Source organism: Electrophorus electricus, chromosome 20 (assembly GCF_013358815.1).
Source record: "Electrophorus electricus isolate fEleEle1 chromosome 20, fEleEle1.pri, whole genome shotgun sequence".
In the NCBI taxonomy this organism is placed as follows: domain Eukaryota; kingdom Metazoa; phylum Chordata; class Actinopteri; order Gymnotiformes; family Gymnotidae; genus Electrophorus; species Electrophorus electricus.
The window spans coordinates 1,685,001-1,705,000 of NC_049554.1; the positions used below are offsets into that span (position 1 = coordinate 1,685,001).

The following is a 20,000-nucleotide window of genomic DNA, read 5'->3' on the forward strand; positions in this document are numbered from 1 at the left end:
TATTAAAAGATTCAAAAGAATGGAACTTCCTGTCACGTCATAGGAAGCTACTCTAGGTGCTGCAGTCTTGCAGATGGTGTTTATGAAGGCTTCTGAGCCAAGCCTGCAGTTCACCCTTAGCTTATTCAAATACTGATGACTGCTGTGTAATCTCTCAACTTGACTTTTACATTACTTTGAAGGAACAAACGTTTATAAAACATTGTGTTTAAGGTTAATAGAGTCAGAGAAAAAAAACAAGGCGTAATTTGTATGAAATCTGAAGAAATCAAAAAGTCACAACTATTTCAAAGTCATGGTGTAGTAACATGTGGAGGACTGTGGTTAAAGCTCCTGCTGGGAAAAGATGTCTTACCACCACCTGTAACGAGCTACATCCATCCTGTTTCCATCTTGTGGGCATCTTGTGACTATTGTGATCCCAATTTTTAAGTACTGTATTGCCTCTCTTTTAAACTGCTCCTCTGTGTGTGTACCTGTGTGTGTGCGTGTGCGTTGTGTGTGTGTGTGTGTGTGTGTGTGTGTGTGTAGTACCAGGAGGGACAGAAGAGACGCAAGGCCCATTACAGCAGCGTGGACCTCTCTGAGGTGGAGGTGGAAGATACTGATGATTTTGTACGTCATTTTCCATTATCCTAAACTGGTCCTATACAATGTGGGTAAAAATGGGAAACTTTAAAAAAAAAGGTTCATGGTCCTATTGACCTACAACATACTTATAACTGGTGTTTATGAGTAATTAATACTTATCTAAACAGGTGTATTCAACATCAATCTGTTGACGTTATTATCCTGACATGTAGCCCATTGTGATGTCAGTCAAAAAGAAATGACATCAGATGCATGTATTCCTCTTTGTCGAGTTTGAATGTGATGCACCCTGAAAAGTGTTTGTACCAATAGTATTCCATTGCCCCCTCCACCCACAACCAATCCCCCTACTCCCACTCGCAGCTGAGGACAGCCATGGTGAACAGGAAAACTGGAACCTTCTCCATGGAGGTGAAGCGGACTGTGGAAAAAAGGGTGCGGGATTGCCTTCCTCACTCAGCCAACTGCACATATGTCTTCATGCTGACAGCCCAGTGGATTCTTTGCATGCTTTGCTTAAACCACCTTTATCCTTGGTTTCCCTCTTCAGAAACGTGTTCTCTCAATGCACAATGACTACTACTTCACTGATATCAAAGGAACTCCATTTAGGTAGATAAACTTTGCATATTCCTGGAATCTATTAAGCTGTAGTGTCATTAAACAGTAATAATCTCATTAATACCACAATCTGAGCCTTATATAGATATATGTTACAGTGAATTGCTGTTTGTGTGTGCACATGTGTGTGTTCAGTGTCGGAGTGACTTTGTCTCGAGGTCATGGCAAGTACTTCCTGAAAGGCAATGTTTCTTTGGAAGCAGGTGAGCATCCCTCCCTCCTTTTATTTTTTTCTGTCACTCTTTCACATTCCCTCTCTCTCCCTGGCCACGAGCATCAGTTCATCTTCACTTGGGGGATTCCCCTTCAGGAGAAGTACAGAGGAATGGTCAAGGAGGGAGAATTTAAATTCAGAAAAGAAACTGGCTCACCTTATCACTCACTTGCCAGCATACGCACTCGCTCCCTCAGTCATTTTCTCACTCATTCAGTTCTTTCCCCTTCCACTTACAGTGAGTTCCTCACTCATTCCCTCCCTCCATGCCTAATTCACTGATTATTGGTTCTGTAATCATTTGCTCCGTCACTTGGTTGTTCCCTCACTCATTCGCTCACAAATCACTCCCTCACTCACTCTCTCTCTCACTCAGTAGTCACTTGGCTTCCTCACTCATTCCCTTGCTCGCTCAATAATCACTCACAGATGGCATCAGCACGATTAGGCCGTGCTCGTTGCTAACACTGCTTTGTATCGTTTGTGTGTCAGGCCTGCGAGAACTGGAGCAGCCAGATGTAGCACTGGCGGATGAATGGTAACATCTTCTTGAATGTTTATGAACGCAGACATAACACGGAGGAATTGTAGTCGTGTGAACATCAGGATTATCTGCGGTGCAGTGAACCTATGAATCCAAAAAGTTTGGAATTATCTCCAAACTGACTCATCTTAAAAGTTAGATATAAGGCCAGGGTAGACTATAGCAGTCATTCCTGTTCTGCTTCTCAAATCCAACTAAGAACCATATCAAAGGCAGCATAATTAACTAATGAACTGATGAAGGTGTATTAGAAGGAAAACCACTGCTACATTTCAGAAACCCTTTATTGGATTACTTGAATGTCATTTCATAATGTTTTTGCAGTTTCATAGTATTCGTGCCTCTCACATTGAAAAGGTGATACGTGTATTTCATTTTGTGCAAGTTCTTCTCACACAGAAGTGTGGGATTAATGATCATGTTTGTTGGAGCTGTAATGGGCGTTAACGATCCACAGGACATACTGCAACACAGATGATCACCATGAGCATCAGTACCTGACACAGGTTAAGGCCATCAAACAGTACCTGACCAGCCGCAAACCACAATTCAAATGTGAGTGACCCGCTGGCAAACCTCACCTGCACACCTGATTTCCCCACTGACGGCTCAGTGCGTGCCATTGTGTGAAATGTTGTACGTACAACAAACATTGCTATAGAAGGTGAAACTGTTTTATTTGGTGCACACAATAAATGCTTTATTGAGCAAGGTCTCCACAGTATAGAGGATACTGCTATCAATGCAGGTTTCTTATTTCTTATTACACCATTACCCATTCTATTTGAAAGAGATGTGGGAAACTGGTCTTGAACAGGTAAGACAGTACTTTAACATGTGTGTCCTTCAACTTGAATTAAATCGTTTGTCTTCAAAACACCTTAACTTGAATCTGTCTGCCTGGGTTCCAACATTGAAGCCTTAGTTTTGAGTTTTAAATAATTTCAATGTTATTGTTTCCAATCTCTGGTTGTGCACTTTCTTTGACAAAGTAATATTGCAGTGGCTGGTTTTTCTTTGTCTGCAACTAATTGCCTCAGTGGTCCGAACACTGGAGTTATTACAAGCCCATGTATTTGTGTCTATTGGGAGTGTGTAAATGTCACCTCTGGCTCTCCGTAGGTGACAGGGAGCTGATCCAGCAGGTTCTGTTTGACGCAGTGGTTAGTGCTCCTCTCAAAGCCTACTGGACCGGACTCGCCCTGAACAAGTCTGAGTAAGACAGTCGCACACAGCAGCACTTATGCCGCCTTGGTTAATCGTCTTCCAAGGTCTATAAAGAATGCTGCAACTGCTAATAAAGAAAAAGCTGGGGAAGGCTATTTAATGTCACACTAAATGCTCCACACAAGATTTCATTCATTATTAGGAGTTAACTAAGTTAGCATTTGGGCTTAACACATGATCAAAACCTCTTTGAAATCCTCTGGTGCTGTAATAAATTATAAAGCAGATTTTGTTTGCATGTGCAGGAACCCTGAGAAAGGGGTAGAGATTGCTTTCCTTGGAACTCGCACCGGCCTATCCAGAACCAACCTGTTTGTTGTTCCAGAGCAGCTGACCAATCAGTGAGTCCAAAAACAATAACAGACAATCATTTAGCAATTTAATGCCGTGCAATGTAATAATTTAGTAACTTCATAACAATTAAGTCATTTTATGACATTGATTAATGAATGTGTTGTATTAACAAACGAGTATGATAAAGATTGATGTTGATATTGTAATGTAACCTAGTTATGCTATAAAATGAAAAAATGTAAAGGCGGATAAAACATGAAATGTAAATGATGTAATAATTAATGTTTTTTTTGTTCTTGTGTGTGTGTGTGTGTGTGTGTGTGTGTGTGTGTGACATGAGGGACCTACTAACGGCAGAGGATAAGGAGGGTGTTTTTAATGCTGACCATTTCCCTCTGTGGTATAAGAGAGCAGCTGAACAGGTTCCAGGCACCTTCATCTATTCCATTCCATTTAGTTCAGGTAGGACACACACACACACACACACACACACACACACACACACACACACACACACACATATCAAAGTCTATGCATTCTGGACTTTGCAGGACCTCGTTTTGCTTTGTAATGGAGGACCTTCTACTGCCTGCTCATGTTGTAAGAGCAGAAGTCATTGCTAAATGTAGAAATGTTGGAGCTCATTTAATCCCTGTAATCAGTTCCAGGTCTGCAGCTCAACAATGTGTCACATTAAATCAGTGAAAATGTTTAGGTAATGGCTGTTAAAGTTTTCTCTCTCTGAACTTCTCAAGTATTGAGCTCACACACACACACACACACACACACACACACACATACATACACACACACACACACATTTTCCCCAACTGGCTCTTGAGAAGCAAAAGAGCCCAAAATGTCAGCACAACATGCTTTAGTTAGATCAGAGTTTAAATAGGTTGATCTGACATTTTTCGGACACTAATCATGTCATTAATTGTTTTAATATTTACAATGAATTGATTTCATGGTTCAAGTTCTTTCCAAATTTCTATATATCTGCTGCCATCTTGTGGTGAGCAAGTTAATGATTTAGTTTCTTTTCGTATCCCATATACAATAACTATATGTCCTAACTTGTTTTTGCCTTTTGTGTGTGCGTGTGTGTGCGTGTGCGTGTGTGCGCGTGTGCGCGTGTGCGTGTGTGTGTGTGTGCATTTTAGCACAGGAGAATAAAAGTGTAGTGTTGGCCAGTACTGCTATTCAGCTCTTAGAGGACCGAAGGTCTTCAGTAGTGGCAGGTAAAGGCACTTTCACAGACATGATCACATGTTGACCAAATATTGATGCTGATATATAAGCTGACTTTTCTGTGTGTGTGTGTGTGTGTGTGTGTTTTAAATATACCTGTTTATCCTTTTTGTTAACTTGGTATGTTCCTTCTAGCTATTGGGATTCAGATGAAATTAGACTTCTTTCAAAGGAAATTTTGGACAGCCAGCCGACAGGTGAAAAAAACGACATCTAAAAGTTTTGCTTCTAATATGTTTAAGTCCTTTTTGACATGCTCAGATTTCCAGGTTTCAAACATTTGGATTCTCAATGAAACTACTGTAGAAAGAATATTAATCACAGCCCAAAGCCTTAAAGCATAGAATTTTTATGCAATACATAATATACAGTCAATATACTGACAACATATTCTACATGCAGATAACATGTATGGCTAATATCGGCAAGTGTACAAATGTAAAAGGATTAGAAGAGTAGAGTGAAACAGAACAGTCTTGTATGTAGAGATATACTGTGTGTTCATAAATCTGCATTCTGTACCCATACAGTGCAATGCTCTTGATGGAAAATGCTCGATAAGTTGTGATAATGAGGTAAATGTCTTTCTCTCCTTGTGACTCTCCTCTCACCTTTTTTGTGTCTGCCATGTGTCTTTCTGTCTGTTTCCTCTTTCTCAACCTGTCTGTGCGCATCTCTTTCTTTCCTTTCTCCCCCTCACACTGTCTGTCTCTCATCCATTTTCTGTATGTTTCTCCTCTCTTGTGGTTACATGAATTAAACTGCCTTACGTAGACGTTCTTTTTAATGTAAAGCTTTTAACTCTTTCTTTTTGAGCAACTGTTTACCCCAGCCAGCCCATAAGGAAATTAAATGCAGACATGAACTGTATTACTATACTTCATGAACTATTTAACCACAGCTCACATGCTTTCTTAGAGTCACGGCTGGATTTGGTTTTTTTAACAGCCAGACTAGTTTTTTAGCCGGTTGCGTTATAACTAATAAAACCTTGAGTTGAATTACAAATGTTCTTTTTCTTCACCCTACCAAGGTTGTGAACACTCTTTCCAGTCTCGTACTCTATAAGTAACTCGCTTTGTGTTTGTATAATTTGTATTGCTCCCACTCTCTCCTCCTGTCAGGACATTAAGTGTTACCTCATCGACAACAACGGCTTCATCCTGGTTTCTGAGGCTTACTCTCAGGTCAGTCTACCCAGCAATTCATAATAACTGAGAGTGACTTTTGTCTCTTTTTTTGGAAGTTATAATAAAAGCTACCAATGGCTTTTAAACAAATCCATAGTGAGAATCTTATTCATTCTGCACTTCCGCGAAAGACAATCTAGGGACAGGGTTTACTTTAGAGAAATAACAAACTAAAAGCTGTCAGGTTATCAGATGCTCAGAACCATTTGAAAGACATGTATGTGATTTAATCTTTGGGCTTCCTGGTACCAAACTCAAAGACAGGCCCCACTCTTTGTATATGAGCAACCACAGACCTATAAGACCATCAGTATGTTTAAAATATGGACATAAGTGGACATATTATCTGAAATAATATAAGTGTGAACGTAAGTGTTGTCTGAGAGAATCAACATATGGCATCAAATGCTTAAATGTTTTTTTTATGCTGACACGACACATTATGTTCAATTAACATTTTTCTTATTCTAGGGTTAGGTTTATACAAACTACTGCAACAGTTATTAAAACTAAGTTGACTGGTTGTCACTTACCCAGAACTATTTTAAATGCATGCATTAGACTTCATCTTTGTAATCATCTTCACATTTAACTGTCCTACTCAAACGTAGGCCCCACTCTGTAGGAGGCAGTGAGTCATCTTCAAATCAACAATCACAAGACTATTATCCAAACAGCAACCACCAAGTTCCAAATCTTTTATAAATGACTGTGGGGAATCAATCATTTGCTCACAATAAGTTTACTTTTGTTGACATGTTCCTAAAAACATAGTAGATTAAATTGGTATCAAGAGGCAAATGTTATAATGTCTCTGTGTTTTCTTTTTTTCTTTGTGCAGACAGGCTTGTTCTTTGGAGAGGTAGAGGGAGCGGTCATGAACAAACTGCTTCTCATGGGCTCATTTAAAAGGTGAGAAGCCTAGTGGTGTATATACACTGACACACACGCGTACACACACACACACACAGCATGCACACACACACACACACACACACACACACACGTACACACACACAGCATGCACATAGACGCACCCATGGAAACAAACTATACTATACCATACAAGTTAATAATAAAATTGTGCATTTGCTGATGAGTTTCATACATAGTGCTTGTAGTATGTGAGTTTTTATCTCTGGCAGGATTACGCTGTATGATTACCAGGCTCTGTGTAAAGAATATACTGGCAGTAGTGATAGTGCCCACACTCTGCTCGATGTGAGTACACACAATCAGCTCATCCAAATACACTAACACACAACACTACTAGACATGCGATCAGTTAATATCAATGCAGTAACACAACACTGTTGCACAAGCAGTTTGTTATGTCAACATACTAACACAACACTATTGGACATTCAAAAGGTTATGTCAAACTACAACAATACAAAAATACCAGTACTAGATATGAGTACTTTCAGTTATAAACACACTAATATAATACTTTCTCCATGTGCATACAATGTTATTTATGTTACATTATTATGCATTACAAATATAGTTGCATAATGGCAACACAGTGTTTTAAACACTTTATTATGAGAGCACTGATATGAAGATACTAATATTGTGATTGGTACAGTATGAGCTGGTTCTCTTTGTAATGTTTACTGCTGACTTTAAACCTCTGAGACATTGTGTAATAAAGCTGGTTCAAGGCCTGTACTCTGTGGTCTATATTTAGCAATGTCTCTGTATTTTCACCTTTCAGCCTTTTTCAGCTATCAGATGGATCATGGGTGAACTCATCTTGTGAGAACAACTTGTTTTTCTGTATAACATCAGATTTCAAAACCATTTCTTCTATTTCTGTAAAATTTTACTAAGCTGCATCATGTCTCAAGATGCTTTTTTCCCCCATGTCCATTCATCACAGATTCCTGTTAGAGTTTAACTTTTACAGCTGGTGGAATTTGGACTCTACAGTTCAAGGTGACTTTCAGCAGTTCAACAGTGACTTACTTCATGAATCATAATTAAACTCATCTCTTTATTTAGTTATGTGTGCCTCGGAACAAGCTGCTTCAATATTTGTCCTGACTGGTATCAAAGGCTGGCGTGTGTGTGTGTGTGTGTGTGTGTGTGACTGTGTGTGTGTGTGTGTGTGTGTGCGTGTGCGTGTGTGTGTGTGTGACTGTGTGTGTGTGTGTGTGTGTGTGTGTGTGTGTGTGTGCGTGTGCGTGCGTGTGTGTGTGTGTGACTGTGTGTGTGTGTGTGTGTGTGTGTGTGTATTTCAGCTGACAGAGCTCAGAGGAGGACAACAATGGTTCCATGTGACACAGAGTACCCAGCCTTCGTCTCTGAACGCACTATCAAAGAGACAGCTGGCAGCATCGACTGCGATGGCTGCATGAGGTGTGTGTGTGCGTGTGTGTGTGTGTGTGTGTGTATGTGCGTGTGTGTGTGTGTGTGTGTGTATGTGCGTGTGTGTGTGTGTGTGCGTGTGTGTGTGTGTATGTGCGTGTGTGTGTGTGCGTATGTGCGTGTGTGTGTGTGTGTGTGTGCGCGGGCGTGTGTGTGTGTCTGTGTGCGTATGTGCGTGTGTGTGTGTGTGTGTGCAGGCGTGTGTGTGTGTGTGTGCGCGGGTGTGTGTGTGTGTGTGTGTGTGTGTGTGTGTGTGTGTGTGTGTGTGTGTGTGTGTATGTGCGTGTGTGTTTATATGCTCTAGGTTGTGGTAAGTATTTTTGCACTTTATGGAAAGGCCACCAAGTAGTTTCATAGTTTGACACTACTACATGATATACTGGTCATCCTTGTGAGTGTCAGTAAATAGCCTCCTTGGTAATTAGGCTCAGGCTTGTAGTTTTCTTTGATCATTAAAAAGAGTGTGTGTGTGTTCTAAACGTCAGGACCAAATGACATACTCAATGTTAGAATGATCAGTAAACTAAGTATAGAGGTTAGGCTTTGATTATGGTTCTAGTCAGGCAATGTATGGCCAGAGCATGGTCTATACAGGTATAGCAGTACAGTCATGTCTAATAAAAGAATATAGTCAATGCAGAGGTCCTAGTTCCAGCATCAGCAGTATTCAGTGTTCTAGTAAAAACAAGGCCAGTGTCTCCGCTGCCTCTTGGGTCTCTCGCCTCTCAAGCTTTTTCTACAAGCCTCAAATCATGCTTTCATGCCTCTTATGTTCCCTCAAGCCCTCACCAGAGTTCTCCCAGGCTTTGGGATTGCTTTGACTTTCCCTTTCTCTTCTCTTTCATTAGCTTTCCACTCCCTTGGTTGGGAAAACCAATTTTTGGCAGTTTTAATTTTGCTTTTGCTCTACTGTTTCAAGTACATTAGCACACATTCCCCTATCAGCCTCAATTAATTACATTCATGTCCTGGCTTGTCCTGGGTTTCTCTGCAGATTCAGCCCCTCACATTGCAGACAGAGTAATGTTCATCTTATTCCTCATTAGGATCCCTGATCTGCAGCTGGTTCTGGGGTTGGCTTGGCTGCCACATCACAACCCCCACATTGACTGTTCTGGACCCTGGTGTTAGTGTGCTTTTTTCAAGGGATCCCATTGTTAGTATGCTTTCCTCATGGCCTAACTCTAATGCCAGCACCCCCCCCCCCCCCCCATCCCTGGGTGATACTAACGTGTGCCTTGCACCATGGATTGTGGAACAAGATCACACTTAAAGACCAATATGTTCTCTACCCCTCATAACTTGTGCCTTTGTGGCATGTCAGCAAGCTTCTGTTTTGACCAAGATGCAGTCACCCACACCTGATCCTTGTTCGGAAAGGAAACAAATACAGGATGGCCATCATCACTCTGTGGGTCATTATGAATGCCTCGTCATGCCCATCTGTCTTCCAGTGGAATATCATTGAGGTACTGTGGGAAGTCTTTGACTGCTACATCTTTGTCTATTTGGATGACATACCCATTCATTGTTGGTCAATGGATGAACAATGTAGTTCACACTAGGAGGGTTTTTCCCATGCTCTTGTAGAAGCACCTGTATTGAAGAAGTAGAAGTCCCTCATCCATTCTTGGTTGGTCACCTTCCTAGGGATCATGGTGTCCAAGAACCAGCTGAACATGCACTGGGCCATATTTAACATGACTGTCCACTGGCTACATCCTACATGCAGTGCTTTCTGGGCTTCAATAATTTTTCCCAGTACGTTATCCATCATTTTAGCACTATGACTATGAAACTAACTGGCCTTACCGATAAATCCATAGGGGTTCTGGTTTCAGTAGGCACCAGAAGCCCAGATTAAGTTTGAGGAGCTCAAACTGCCACCCATTCATGGCTCCAGTCCTGGAGCTACCTGACCCTGAGCTCCCCTTTGTGGTTGAGGTCGATGCTTTTGATGTAGTTGTAGGGGCAGTGTGTAGATTGTGGTTCAAATTCAGTGGGAGGTCCCCCAGGTAAGCTCTATGTCCCCACCTCTGTCCTAAGATGGAGACATGTCTGCTTCCCCCCTGTTTCTGTTGGAAGAGACTGATGCAGGGGTCCCATCATCAGAATATTCACAGAATGGCAGAGAGCCCGAAATGCCCTCTGGGTTGCTTCCACAGCCCCAAAACTCACTGTGCTTCAGAGATGAAGGCCCTCCTGGCCATGTTGGTACCATTACTTAATGTCTGACTTTTCACAAAGGACCTTACATTTACATACGTTTTTATCCAAAGACACTTACAATTATGACAATTTGAGCAATTGAGGGTTAAGGGCCTTGTTCAGGGACCCAGCATTGAGCTACCACCTTCCCCTCCATACGAAGCCTCTACAGGGGCACTTTTAAGATCCTTAGGTGGATAAATATTGCTCCTCCCGTGCTACATGCTCATCAACTCCACTTTACATGTTTCCCCACTGAAGCTTGTGCTTTGTAACCTAAGCGCTGACTCCACCAGCCCCATGCCTACTGCAGGGGGCACAAGAATACACAATGGGCCCAGTGTTGCACCCAGTACCTTGTTGACAGGAAAGGGTATGGTACTGAGGACCACATGTCACATATTGGACCCTGAGCTTATCAAGGCCTTTAAATGTGACTGATCTGTGTGGATTGGGAACATCAGGAGCTGTTCCTCAGAGCAGGGATCCTTTAACTATTAGGTCACCTTTGTCCACAAGATACAGAGCAGCTCCAATGTAATCAGGGCAATTAGCCACACATGTCCTGGCTTCTTAAGAGTAGCTTGTTTAATGTTTTTTTACTTTATTGTATTGATAACCTTTGTATATTCTCACTGTGGGGCAAATGTGGAGAAACTACACAACAAATGTATTAATTTAATTAAAAAAAATTTTTTTTTTAAATCTAGGATTGTTTTATTTGTCCAGCTAATAGTACTGCTTTTCAATTAAGTACATTTAACTGAAGTGGATTTTTTGGATGGCTTAACATAGTAATTTTACTGTGAATTTATTTATACTTTAGTTAAAGTGATGAACTTCTGATGCGTATGCACTAGTGAAAGGAGTATAAAATAGTCCACAAATGATTTATTTAAAAATTGTACCTGTATACTGCCCCTCACTCTGTCTGTCTCTCTCTGTCTCTGTCTCATGTCACTATGCTGTTTCCTTCTATCATGGTCATCTCTATCTTCCTGTCTCCCCCATGTCTCTATTCTATTTCCGCCCATTAGAACATTTGTTATTCAGCAGATTCCCAGCAGTAACCTGTTTATGGTGGTTGTTGAAAATAAGTGTGACTGCAGTTCTACCCTTCCAGTTACCATGGAACCAATCGAGATCATCTATATCCTTAAAAAAAAATCCTTTGTAATCCATCGTTAAAGAGAAAGTGCCGAACAAGGTGATGAACACCTGACTGATGCATCAATTTTTATATGAAATGTCTTTGAATAAACCACAAAGACTTCTGCTGATGGTGTGTTTACTCTGCCAGAGTGAAAGGAATATATTCATAACAGGAGATAATAGTAGCTTGCATTCATAATAAGTAAAACCAGAAAACCCAGCATCATTGAAAGGCAAGCAAACTCCTAAATTCCATGCACTTCCCCTAGATTCTGTTTGCCTTGGTAATCTTTGTTTTGCTTCTTGTGCACAGATACACTAAGCTGAAGAGCCAAACAGAATAATCTCTCACACCATGAGCCTCCTACACTCCTACGTCACCGTTTAGACAACATGCTCAGTTTTCTGAATGGGCGCTGATGAAAGCTGGCCTATCCGATTGTGATAGTACACACAGCAAAATCAGCCATTGTCAAATGCCTGTCAGTATTTGTTTTAAATGTAAAGTTGCAGACAATTTTGTTGATCTTGGCAACCATCAAAACACCCATATACACACATGCATGACCTTAATTGCCTGTGTTTTGTAAACGCATGGTTTCGACACTTTTGTGTGTGCTGATCTTTAACATCTAGACACACAATGAATCTCTCAAGTGTGACAGACTGAAGTTCCAGAAGGACCGCAAACGCCCAGATTCCTGCCACCCTTTCCATCCTGAGGTACTCTGTGTGTCTTGTTTAATGTGTGTACTGTATAGTTTGTTAGTATACACTTTGTGTTAGTTTCTGTGTGTCTGTTAGTTTGTGCATGCGTGCATATTTGTGTGTGTTTGCATGCTTTTACTGGTAAGAACCAAATGTCCTCAGAGTTAATATGATGTTTAATATGATGTCTGTGCACTTTTTCTGTAGGAGAATGCCATAGAATGTGGATCTGCTGGGACCCTTTCTCCTATGCTGGGGGCTGCTCTGTTGTCTCTCATGATATTTCTGATCTCCAGGTGACCTTTGATGTGACCTATAACATTTCACCCTGAGCACTGATTGGATAGCGCTTCCTAGTTAACGGCTAATGCCAAATGGGAGGGAAAAACTCATTGTTAAAATCAGAATCAACATTATGACTTCAGATCAAACCTGCTGATGCCAGCAGGATGAATGGTTTCATGAATATGGACTGTTTATATGGAGATGGTATTGATCATGAAATTATTCAAAAATTTCACATTAAGCAAAAGTGCTGAAACCTTGAAAGTCAATGAATTCACATGTCCCTGCTTTTCTCTGTTATCCAAAAGTCAGTAGTGATATTCGTTAAACAAGCAAATAGGAAGAAATAAATTAATTCTTATATGTCTGCCTCTCATTTTGTTACAAGATTGGATATATTTGAAACACATAAAATGCATGAAGTGAAAAAAGATTAGAATTCAGTCAGAATTCAGTCATGGTGCAGAAATCAGTTGGTAATAATTTCACAGAGAGAAGGGGTGTGGATTATTCTTAAAGTTTGTTAGTTTGCCTGCTTAGCAAAAGTGTCAGTGAAAATGTTCATTTAAAGGTCCTTTATGTAAAAAGAGACTGATTTATTGTAAATAAAAGCAGATTTTCCATCAAAGCTCTTTTTTCAATAAGGTCTTGCTTTCAGTCATTTTGACTCATGTTTTGCTGTGTGAGGTTATGATGAATATTCCAGTTTAGTTCAGAAACTGCAGCCTAGTGTGTTTTATGTAATACTGACTGTATTCTGAAAATGAGCCTCTACATGATGTGTGTAGCCTATGATACTAAGAAAGATAAACAGGGCGGCACAGGTCATGTATAACTACGTAGGTTGTCAATTGCAGGTCCCGAGTAAAAAAATCTAAGTTTTTATAGGGTTTGGCAGAAGCACAGGCTACATGACAAGAGAAATGCGGTCTAACAAATGCACATCACTGGCTAAAGTGTAGTGCATGCATGTCACTGCGCTTCCTGTGTGAACTTGCAACTGTGTGAATGTGGTAACTAAAAGGAAACAGTGTAGGTACATGTGAATACCAAAGACAGCGACCTGGGTGAAAAACAGATATGTCACACGTTTAAAAGCAAAGTACAACCAATGTCCATGTTAAGAGTTCTAAAAGCGTGGGTTGGATGTTCTAGAAGTATTTCATCTGGGAAATTGCAGAACTCTGATGTTAAAATTCAAATGCAAAGACAGCATATGACTTAGACATTGGACATGAAATACTAAAATAAAAATGTATAAATTATATGTAGGTGTTATATATGCACAAATATTTTTGCTTAGAATTTCTTCATATTTTGTTTGGTTAAATGATCACTTGTCTGCACCTGTGAACCTTTTACATATAGAGGTGAAATGTTGAAATGTTTAGACATTTAAGCAATGAAACGTAATGGGCTAATCAGGCCTCTAGTGGGTGCTAGTGCCAGCACATACAGTCCTGGACAGTGTGGCACATGTAAACTTAGCTTGGTGTCTAAACAACGAAAGAGACTGCTCAAAAGTTGATTTTCACTTCATTTGGCTTTTTATTTAAAAAGAAGAATATTTGATTCATTCAAAAACATGTACCTGTGAACCTGGAGTTACTGCACTGTACAATCACAGAAGAAAACCAACTACCAGTTAATACTGTAAACCAGTATTTTTGGCTGAATGTAAGCAATTGAAGATAACTAAACTTTATTTTGAGGAAACACTATATAACTATTATTTATATTAGATAATGGCTATTTGTTTGGGTCATAACGTAAGGTACATAATACAAGTTGCACAATAAAGCAATATTAGTGTTTTTGCATAAGATTGTAGACCACCTTATTTTGTCTGAAAACCACACGTTTGTCCAGTATGGTAATGTACGTATGATATTCTTTATCCTGAAAGTGTGAAATGAAATAGAATAGTGTTTCAGCCAAAGGAGGATCCCCCCCGCCTTGAGTCTTGGTTGCTCTCAAAGTTTCTTCCTCATGCCACTGTGGGAGATTTTCCTCACCACTGTCACCCTTGGCTTACTCACTGGGGGCTTGGACTTGGACATGTGCTTTGTGACAACATCTGTTGTAAAAAGCAGTATATAAATAAATTTTGATTTTGATTTTGTTTAGAACAATGAAAGGCATGATAGCATTGAAATAAGTGCTTGTTTTTCTGCACACAACTCTGATCTTAGTCTGCATTCATTGGTATGTTTAATTCTAACCTACTATACTGTACTTGGATATATTCTATGAGTAAATGACAAAGCACTTTTGTAAGTCGCTCTGCATAAGAGCGTCTGCTAAATGCTGTAAATGTAAATGTAAATGTGCACAAAGCTGAACGTGTTGATCTAACTATGAAGTAGTGGCTGGCTTTTACACTTAGTGTGTGTCTGTGGAGGCCTTTCTATCACCAGGCCCTGAACATGCAGGTCTGTAGGAGACACACATGTGAAACTGCTTTGTTGTCTTTTGAAGCCCATCTATAAAGGAAAGTAGCTCTGAAGATTCTTGTGGTTAACCTGTTTGTAGGATGTGCTATCTGGGCTCGGTGTATCACAGTCTACTCATCTGTTGTTGTGCAGTTCTCTGTGTATCACAGTCTACTCATCTATGTTGTTTTGCAGTTCTCTGTGTATCACAGTCTACTCATCTATGTTGTTGTGCAGTTCTCAGTGTATCACAGTCTACTCATCTATGTTGTTTTGCAGTTCTCTGTGTACCACAGTCTACTCATCTATGTTGTTGTGCAGTTCTCTGTGTATCACAGTCTACTCATCTATGTTGTTGTGCAGTTCTCTGTGTATCACAGTCTACTCATCTATGTTGTTTTGCAGTTCTCTGTGTATCACAGTCTACTCATCTATGTTGTTGTGCAGTTCTCAGTGTATCACAGTCTACTCATCTATGTTGTTTTGCAGTTCTCAGTGTATCACAGTCTACTCATCTATGTTGTTTTGCAGTTCTCTGTGTATCACAGTCTACTCATCTATGTTGTTGTGCAGTTCTCAGTGTATCACAGTCTACTCATCTATGTTGTTTTGCAGTTCTCTGTGTATCACAGTCTACTCATCTATGTTGTTTTGCAGTTCTCTGTGTATCACAGTCTACTCATCTGTTGTTGTGCAGTTCTCTGTGTATCACAGTCTACTCATCTGTTGTTGTGCAGTTCTCTGTGTATCACAGTATACTCATCTATGTTGTTGTGCAGTTCTCTACCAAGATTTCTTTTGACCCTGAAAATTTATAGTGAAACATTGATTTTCAACCCACGTGCCTGTCTTTCAACTATTAAAGGCATCAGAATAATCTGTCATATTTTTGCCATCCACATCATTGTATTTGATGTTAAGAAATAAATCATTTAAGCATATTATTTTGGACATTTGGCAACCTAAGAACATTTGCACCACTTATTGGTCATAAGAAAATTATGAATGGGCTAAAATGGGTTTATTTAATCTAACTCCAAACATTACAGCCCATTCTGAAGGGAAAGTACCTTTGTACCTTGAGTGGAAAGAGCATTAAATATTTTTCCCAAATTGTGTAAGCTAAAATATAACATTTCATTTATGTAAGTAAGTATTTGTTTGTTTGTTTGTTTTGGATATGCGGCTTTCTTTTATATAATATCAGAAGGATTTGGTCATTTATTTCCACAGAAGTCACTCGCACCATGAAAAAGCCAAGATCAGAAAAAGAATCTGATGTACAGCTTTAAAAATAAAGAAAGAAAAACATACATCAAGAAGATAAAATATACTATTTTATCATTTCCATATTAATGTGCATATTGTTGAGAGTATGATTATTAAAATAATGAATTTTAAAAGTCCAATCCCTAGATTTGCACCAGACACCAGTTCAGCAACTCGGGACACAGTATAGATCAAAGTGGCTTTGAATAAAGCAGGCCGCGACAAATGGGGTCAGGTAATGTTTAAACAGATTTACTGACAGAAACAAAGCTGACAGACATCACCGGGTTCTTAGCCAAGCTCCAACCCAACCCTGCTCTAGGAAACAATAAAAGGTGAAAACAATAAAACAACCTAAATAAATCTCACGTGATGCCTATCAAAAATTTAAAAAAATCAAGTGAAAGCAGTCCACTTTCCTCTGACGGATTCAGGGAGGCCAGTGTGTAGCTCCCCTCTGTGTAAACTGAATCTATACCTGCAAATGAGCAGTTTGCACAAAAGAATGCATGTTAAACCTTCAGTTTTAAACCAGATAGCATATAAAATGTCCACTGCGAAATCTGTTTCAGTCCTCACTAGCAGAAATGGTACATTATTCACATTTCTACTGCTTTGTGATGAAAAAGCGGAAGTCTGAGTTGTGTAGTTACTATGCAGACACAAAGCAACCTTGCATCAAAGAAAGAAAAAGGGTGTTCAATATACAGTCAGATGTTTAAATAAACTTGATCAAAAGAACTTTGTTCTCTTTTGTTTTGCCTTCAGTAAAGTTGGTTCTTAAAGAGGGGCTCATCTGCACCACGACATTTGAACAACATTGGAAAAAAATCTGAATTATTCTGGGAATAAAAATTGTTGGCAAAACATAAAATATGAAAATAGTTGGGCCAAAATTTTAAAAATGTTGCATCATTAACATTATCATTATCATTATCATTATCATTAACATTAACATTAACATTAACATTATCATTATCATTAACATTAACATTAACATTAGCATTAGCATTAGCATTAGCATTATCATCATTATCATTTACATTATCATTATCATCATTAACATTATCATTAACATTAGCATTATCATTATCATTATCATCATTATCATTATCATTATCATTAACATAATATCAATTTTTCCTTTACCTTAAAATGTTACTTTCAGTAAAAAAGGGAAAACATCTTCATACCACATACAAACCTAATTCAATCCCTTGAACATGGACATCACTACCACAATACCTCTCATCAGAGAACAGTAAAGCTGACCCTAGAATGAGGGTCTCTGCAGCACCTGTATCCCTCAGGATCCCACAGGACACCTCTCAGTCTCATGAACTTTGGCGTGTGACCCGTACAAAATAAACAGCCGAGACAGAGGTTCAGTGGCAGGTTAAACTAGGTTTTCTGATATAGCAAGCCTGACGGTCAAACAATTTAACCGAACATAACTGCAGCCTGTGACAGTGACAAGTCCTTCTGATCGTTCAAATAAACCACCAACTGTGGAGAGCAGTTTTTGAATTCCCCCAACACCACAAGCTCAAGCCTCTCAAGCTTCTTCAAAGCTCTGTACATGGCTGGCTGTACACCACTTCTCAAATAAAACTGACTTCTCTGATGAATTAAACAAATGTTTGGCTGGTGTGTTTTTCTAACCATCTGACATCTTGTCTGTTAGCTTCTGGGACCAACTCGTAAGCATGAAGCACTACTGCTTTCACCACATCATAGTTCACACTGTCTAATAATGATAAGGAGGAACACTCCTCATTGGCATTCCTAGAGAGCCTACACTGGACCAGCAGAGATCACAAGCTTTTGGGGCAATTCAGGGGTTTCAATTCACTACAAACACCATCAGTGACACACACCACCACCAACACTAACTGCCACTAATAGCATCTAATGCTCTCACCACATGAACCCCACTGCTTTGACGTTGACTGACCACATTCTTGGTGCAGCAAGCCAGGTTGCACTTCAAGATACACAAGAAGCTACATATCTGTAAGCATGGATTCTTTGTCACAGCACACACATGAACAAACATACACGCACACACACACACACACACACACACATACACACACACGAACAAACATACATGCACAAACACACACACATATACACACACACATGAACAAACATACACGCACACACACCCACACACACACACACACACACACACACAAACTAAACAGTCAATTTGGCATGTAACATCCCTCAAAAACTATGGTTTGTGTTTTGTTTTAATAAATCTATAATTTATTTTATCTAAGCTGTCTGTTTTGATATTCAGATTCCAATTGTTGGATTTCTGGTTGTATAAAAGATATCACATTTTTTAAAACCTTCAATTACCAAATCATTCATGCTAATTTCATTAGTTTGAAATTGAGGATTGTGACGTCTGATTTGAACAAATGAGTGATCAGTTGAGACTAAATAATAACTGAGGCATAGTAATCCTATGTAATGTAAAGGAAAACCCCCTATATGTAAGGGTTGGTGCCAGGCCAAGGCCCCCTCTGGCCACCAGAGGGAGGCCTCGAGTCAGACACACCACTAATCAGGCTTAATGCCCAACAGCTGGGCTAGACCTTATATAAGCCCAGTGACCCAGTCATTCAGTGCTGGGGTTTTGCTAAAGTTCTGAGCCAAGCTTCTAGACTGGTGACTCTGGGTATCGAGGTCTGTGAGCCCTTGTGCTACGCCTCTTTTCTGTTATGTGAAGGTGTCTGTGTTTTTACACGTCCCCTCCCTTCTCTAGTTTTCCTCTCTCGAGTTTGCCTCCCTCCCAAAACTTCCCTTAGCCATTCAAGTTCCTCCCCGTTTTCTGGTTTTGTTTGGGAAGTTTTAGTTTGGTTTTCCCCAGTGCATCGGGGCTGCCATTTCTTCCCGTGGCATTCTTTGTTCTCCCCTGTTCCACGCTTGGCGTGGTGTTTTGTTTTTTCCTTTTGTTTTACTTGATCCAAGCTCTAACTGTTCTGCACATGAGCCCACCATTGTTAGAGCGTGGTTGCTCACCCAGTAGGCTATTGGTGTCATCACCTAGCTGACCTGGTCACCTTACACTATATTTGCCTGTCTAAGAGCTGCATTTGCCATTAAAGGTACCGTGTGCTCACCTGTAAGCCAGCTCATATCTTTTACTAAATCATAACAGAATTACAGTTGCATGCTAATATATGGTTATTTATGCTATTTATATAAATTATATTTAATATTGCATTTATTATAGCTAGATAAAAAAGGAGATTTTAAAAAATAAGTGAGTTATGCTATACTAATTTACTTTATTTCTAACTGTTTTTTAAGTCAGAACCTCAAGGTGCTTGAGCCCATCTTTTGCGTCTCATTATATTTATTTGCAAATGCTACTAAATGTGTTAATAAATAAATACACCAAAGTCGAACTAATGAGAATCTAAGGTATGATTTTACAGGTTTACAGTATATGACGATATATTGCTAAGTATTTATTTAATAAGCCACATATACAAGCCATCATTCACATCTTGGTTTGAAAACATATAAAAGTGTATTTGACTTATACACCAAATTTTGGGTTTTAATACCTGGACAGCTAAATATACACATACTTTACTTATTAATGTATTTGCATATAATATAGA

The 20,000-nt window shown here is 39.6% G+C and overlaps 1 protein-coding gene across 1 annotated transcript in view; it reads left to right on the plus strand.

Annotated features, from left to right (window-relative positions):
* The window catches only part of cacna2d3 (calcium channel, voltage dependent, alpha2/delta subunit 3), a 40,797-nt gene extending 27,574 nt beyond the window's left edge, over window positions 1-13,223 (plus strand). The window contains exons 18-38 of the mRNA XM_035520589.1: window positions 532-615; window positions 955-1,026; window positions 1,142-1,203; window positions 1,348-1,415; window positions 1,919-1,964; window positions 2,428-2,525; window positions 3,093-3,186; window positions 3,443-3,538; window positions 3,832-3,953; window positions 4,658-4,735; window positions 4,881-4,942; window positions 5,276-5,320; window positions 5,870-5,932; window positions 6,777-6,847; window positions 7,081-7,156; window positions 7,653-7,693; window positions 7,818-7,873; window positions 8,179-8,296; window positions 11,551-11,663; window positions 12,306-12,388; window positions 12,581-13,223. Of these exons, the coding sequence (XP_035376482.1) occupies window positions 532-615; window positions 955-1,026; window positions 1,142-1,203; window positions 1,348-1,415; window positions 1,919-1,964; window positions 2,428-2,525; window positions 3,093-3,186; window positions 3,443-3,538; window positions 3,832-3,953; window positions 4,658-4,735; window positions 4,881-4,942; window positions 5,276-5,320; window positions 5,870-5,932; window positions 6,777-6,847; window positions 7,081-7,156; window positions 7,653-7,693; window positions 7,818-7,873; window positions 8,179-8,296; window positions 11,551-11,663; window positions 12,306-12,388; window positions 12,581-12,673 (1,641 nt within the window). The 3' untranslated portion in view covers window positions 12,674-13,223. The remainder of the gene's footprint in view (window positions 1-531; window positions 616-954; window positions 1,027-1,141; window positions 1,204-1,347; window positions 1,416-1,918; window positions 1,965-2,427; window positions 2,526-3,092; window positions 3,187-3,442; window positions 3,539-3,831; window positions 3,954-4,657; window positions 4,736-4,880; window positions 4,943-5,275; window positions 5,321-5,869; window positions 5,933-6,776; window positions 6,848-7,080; window positions 7,157-7,652; window positions 7,694-7,817; window positions 7,874-8,178; window positions 8,297-11,550; window positions 11,664-12,305; window positions 12,389-12,580) is intronic.
* Window positions 13,224-20,000: the final 6,777 nt, after the last annotated feature.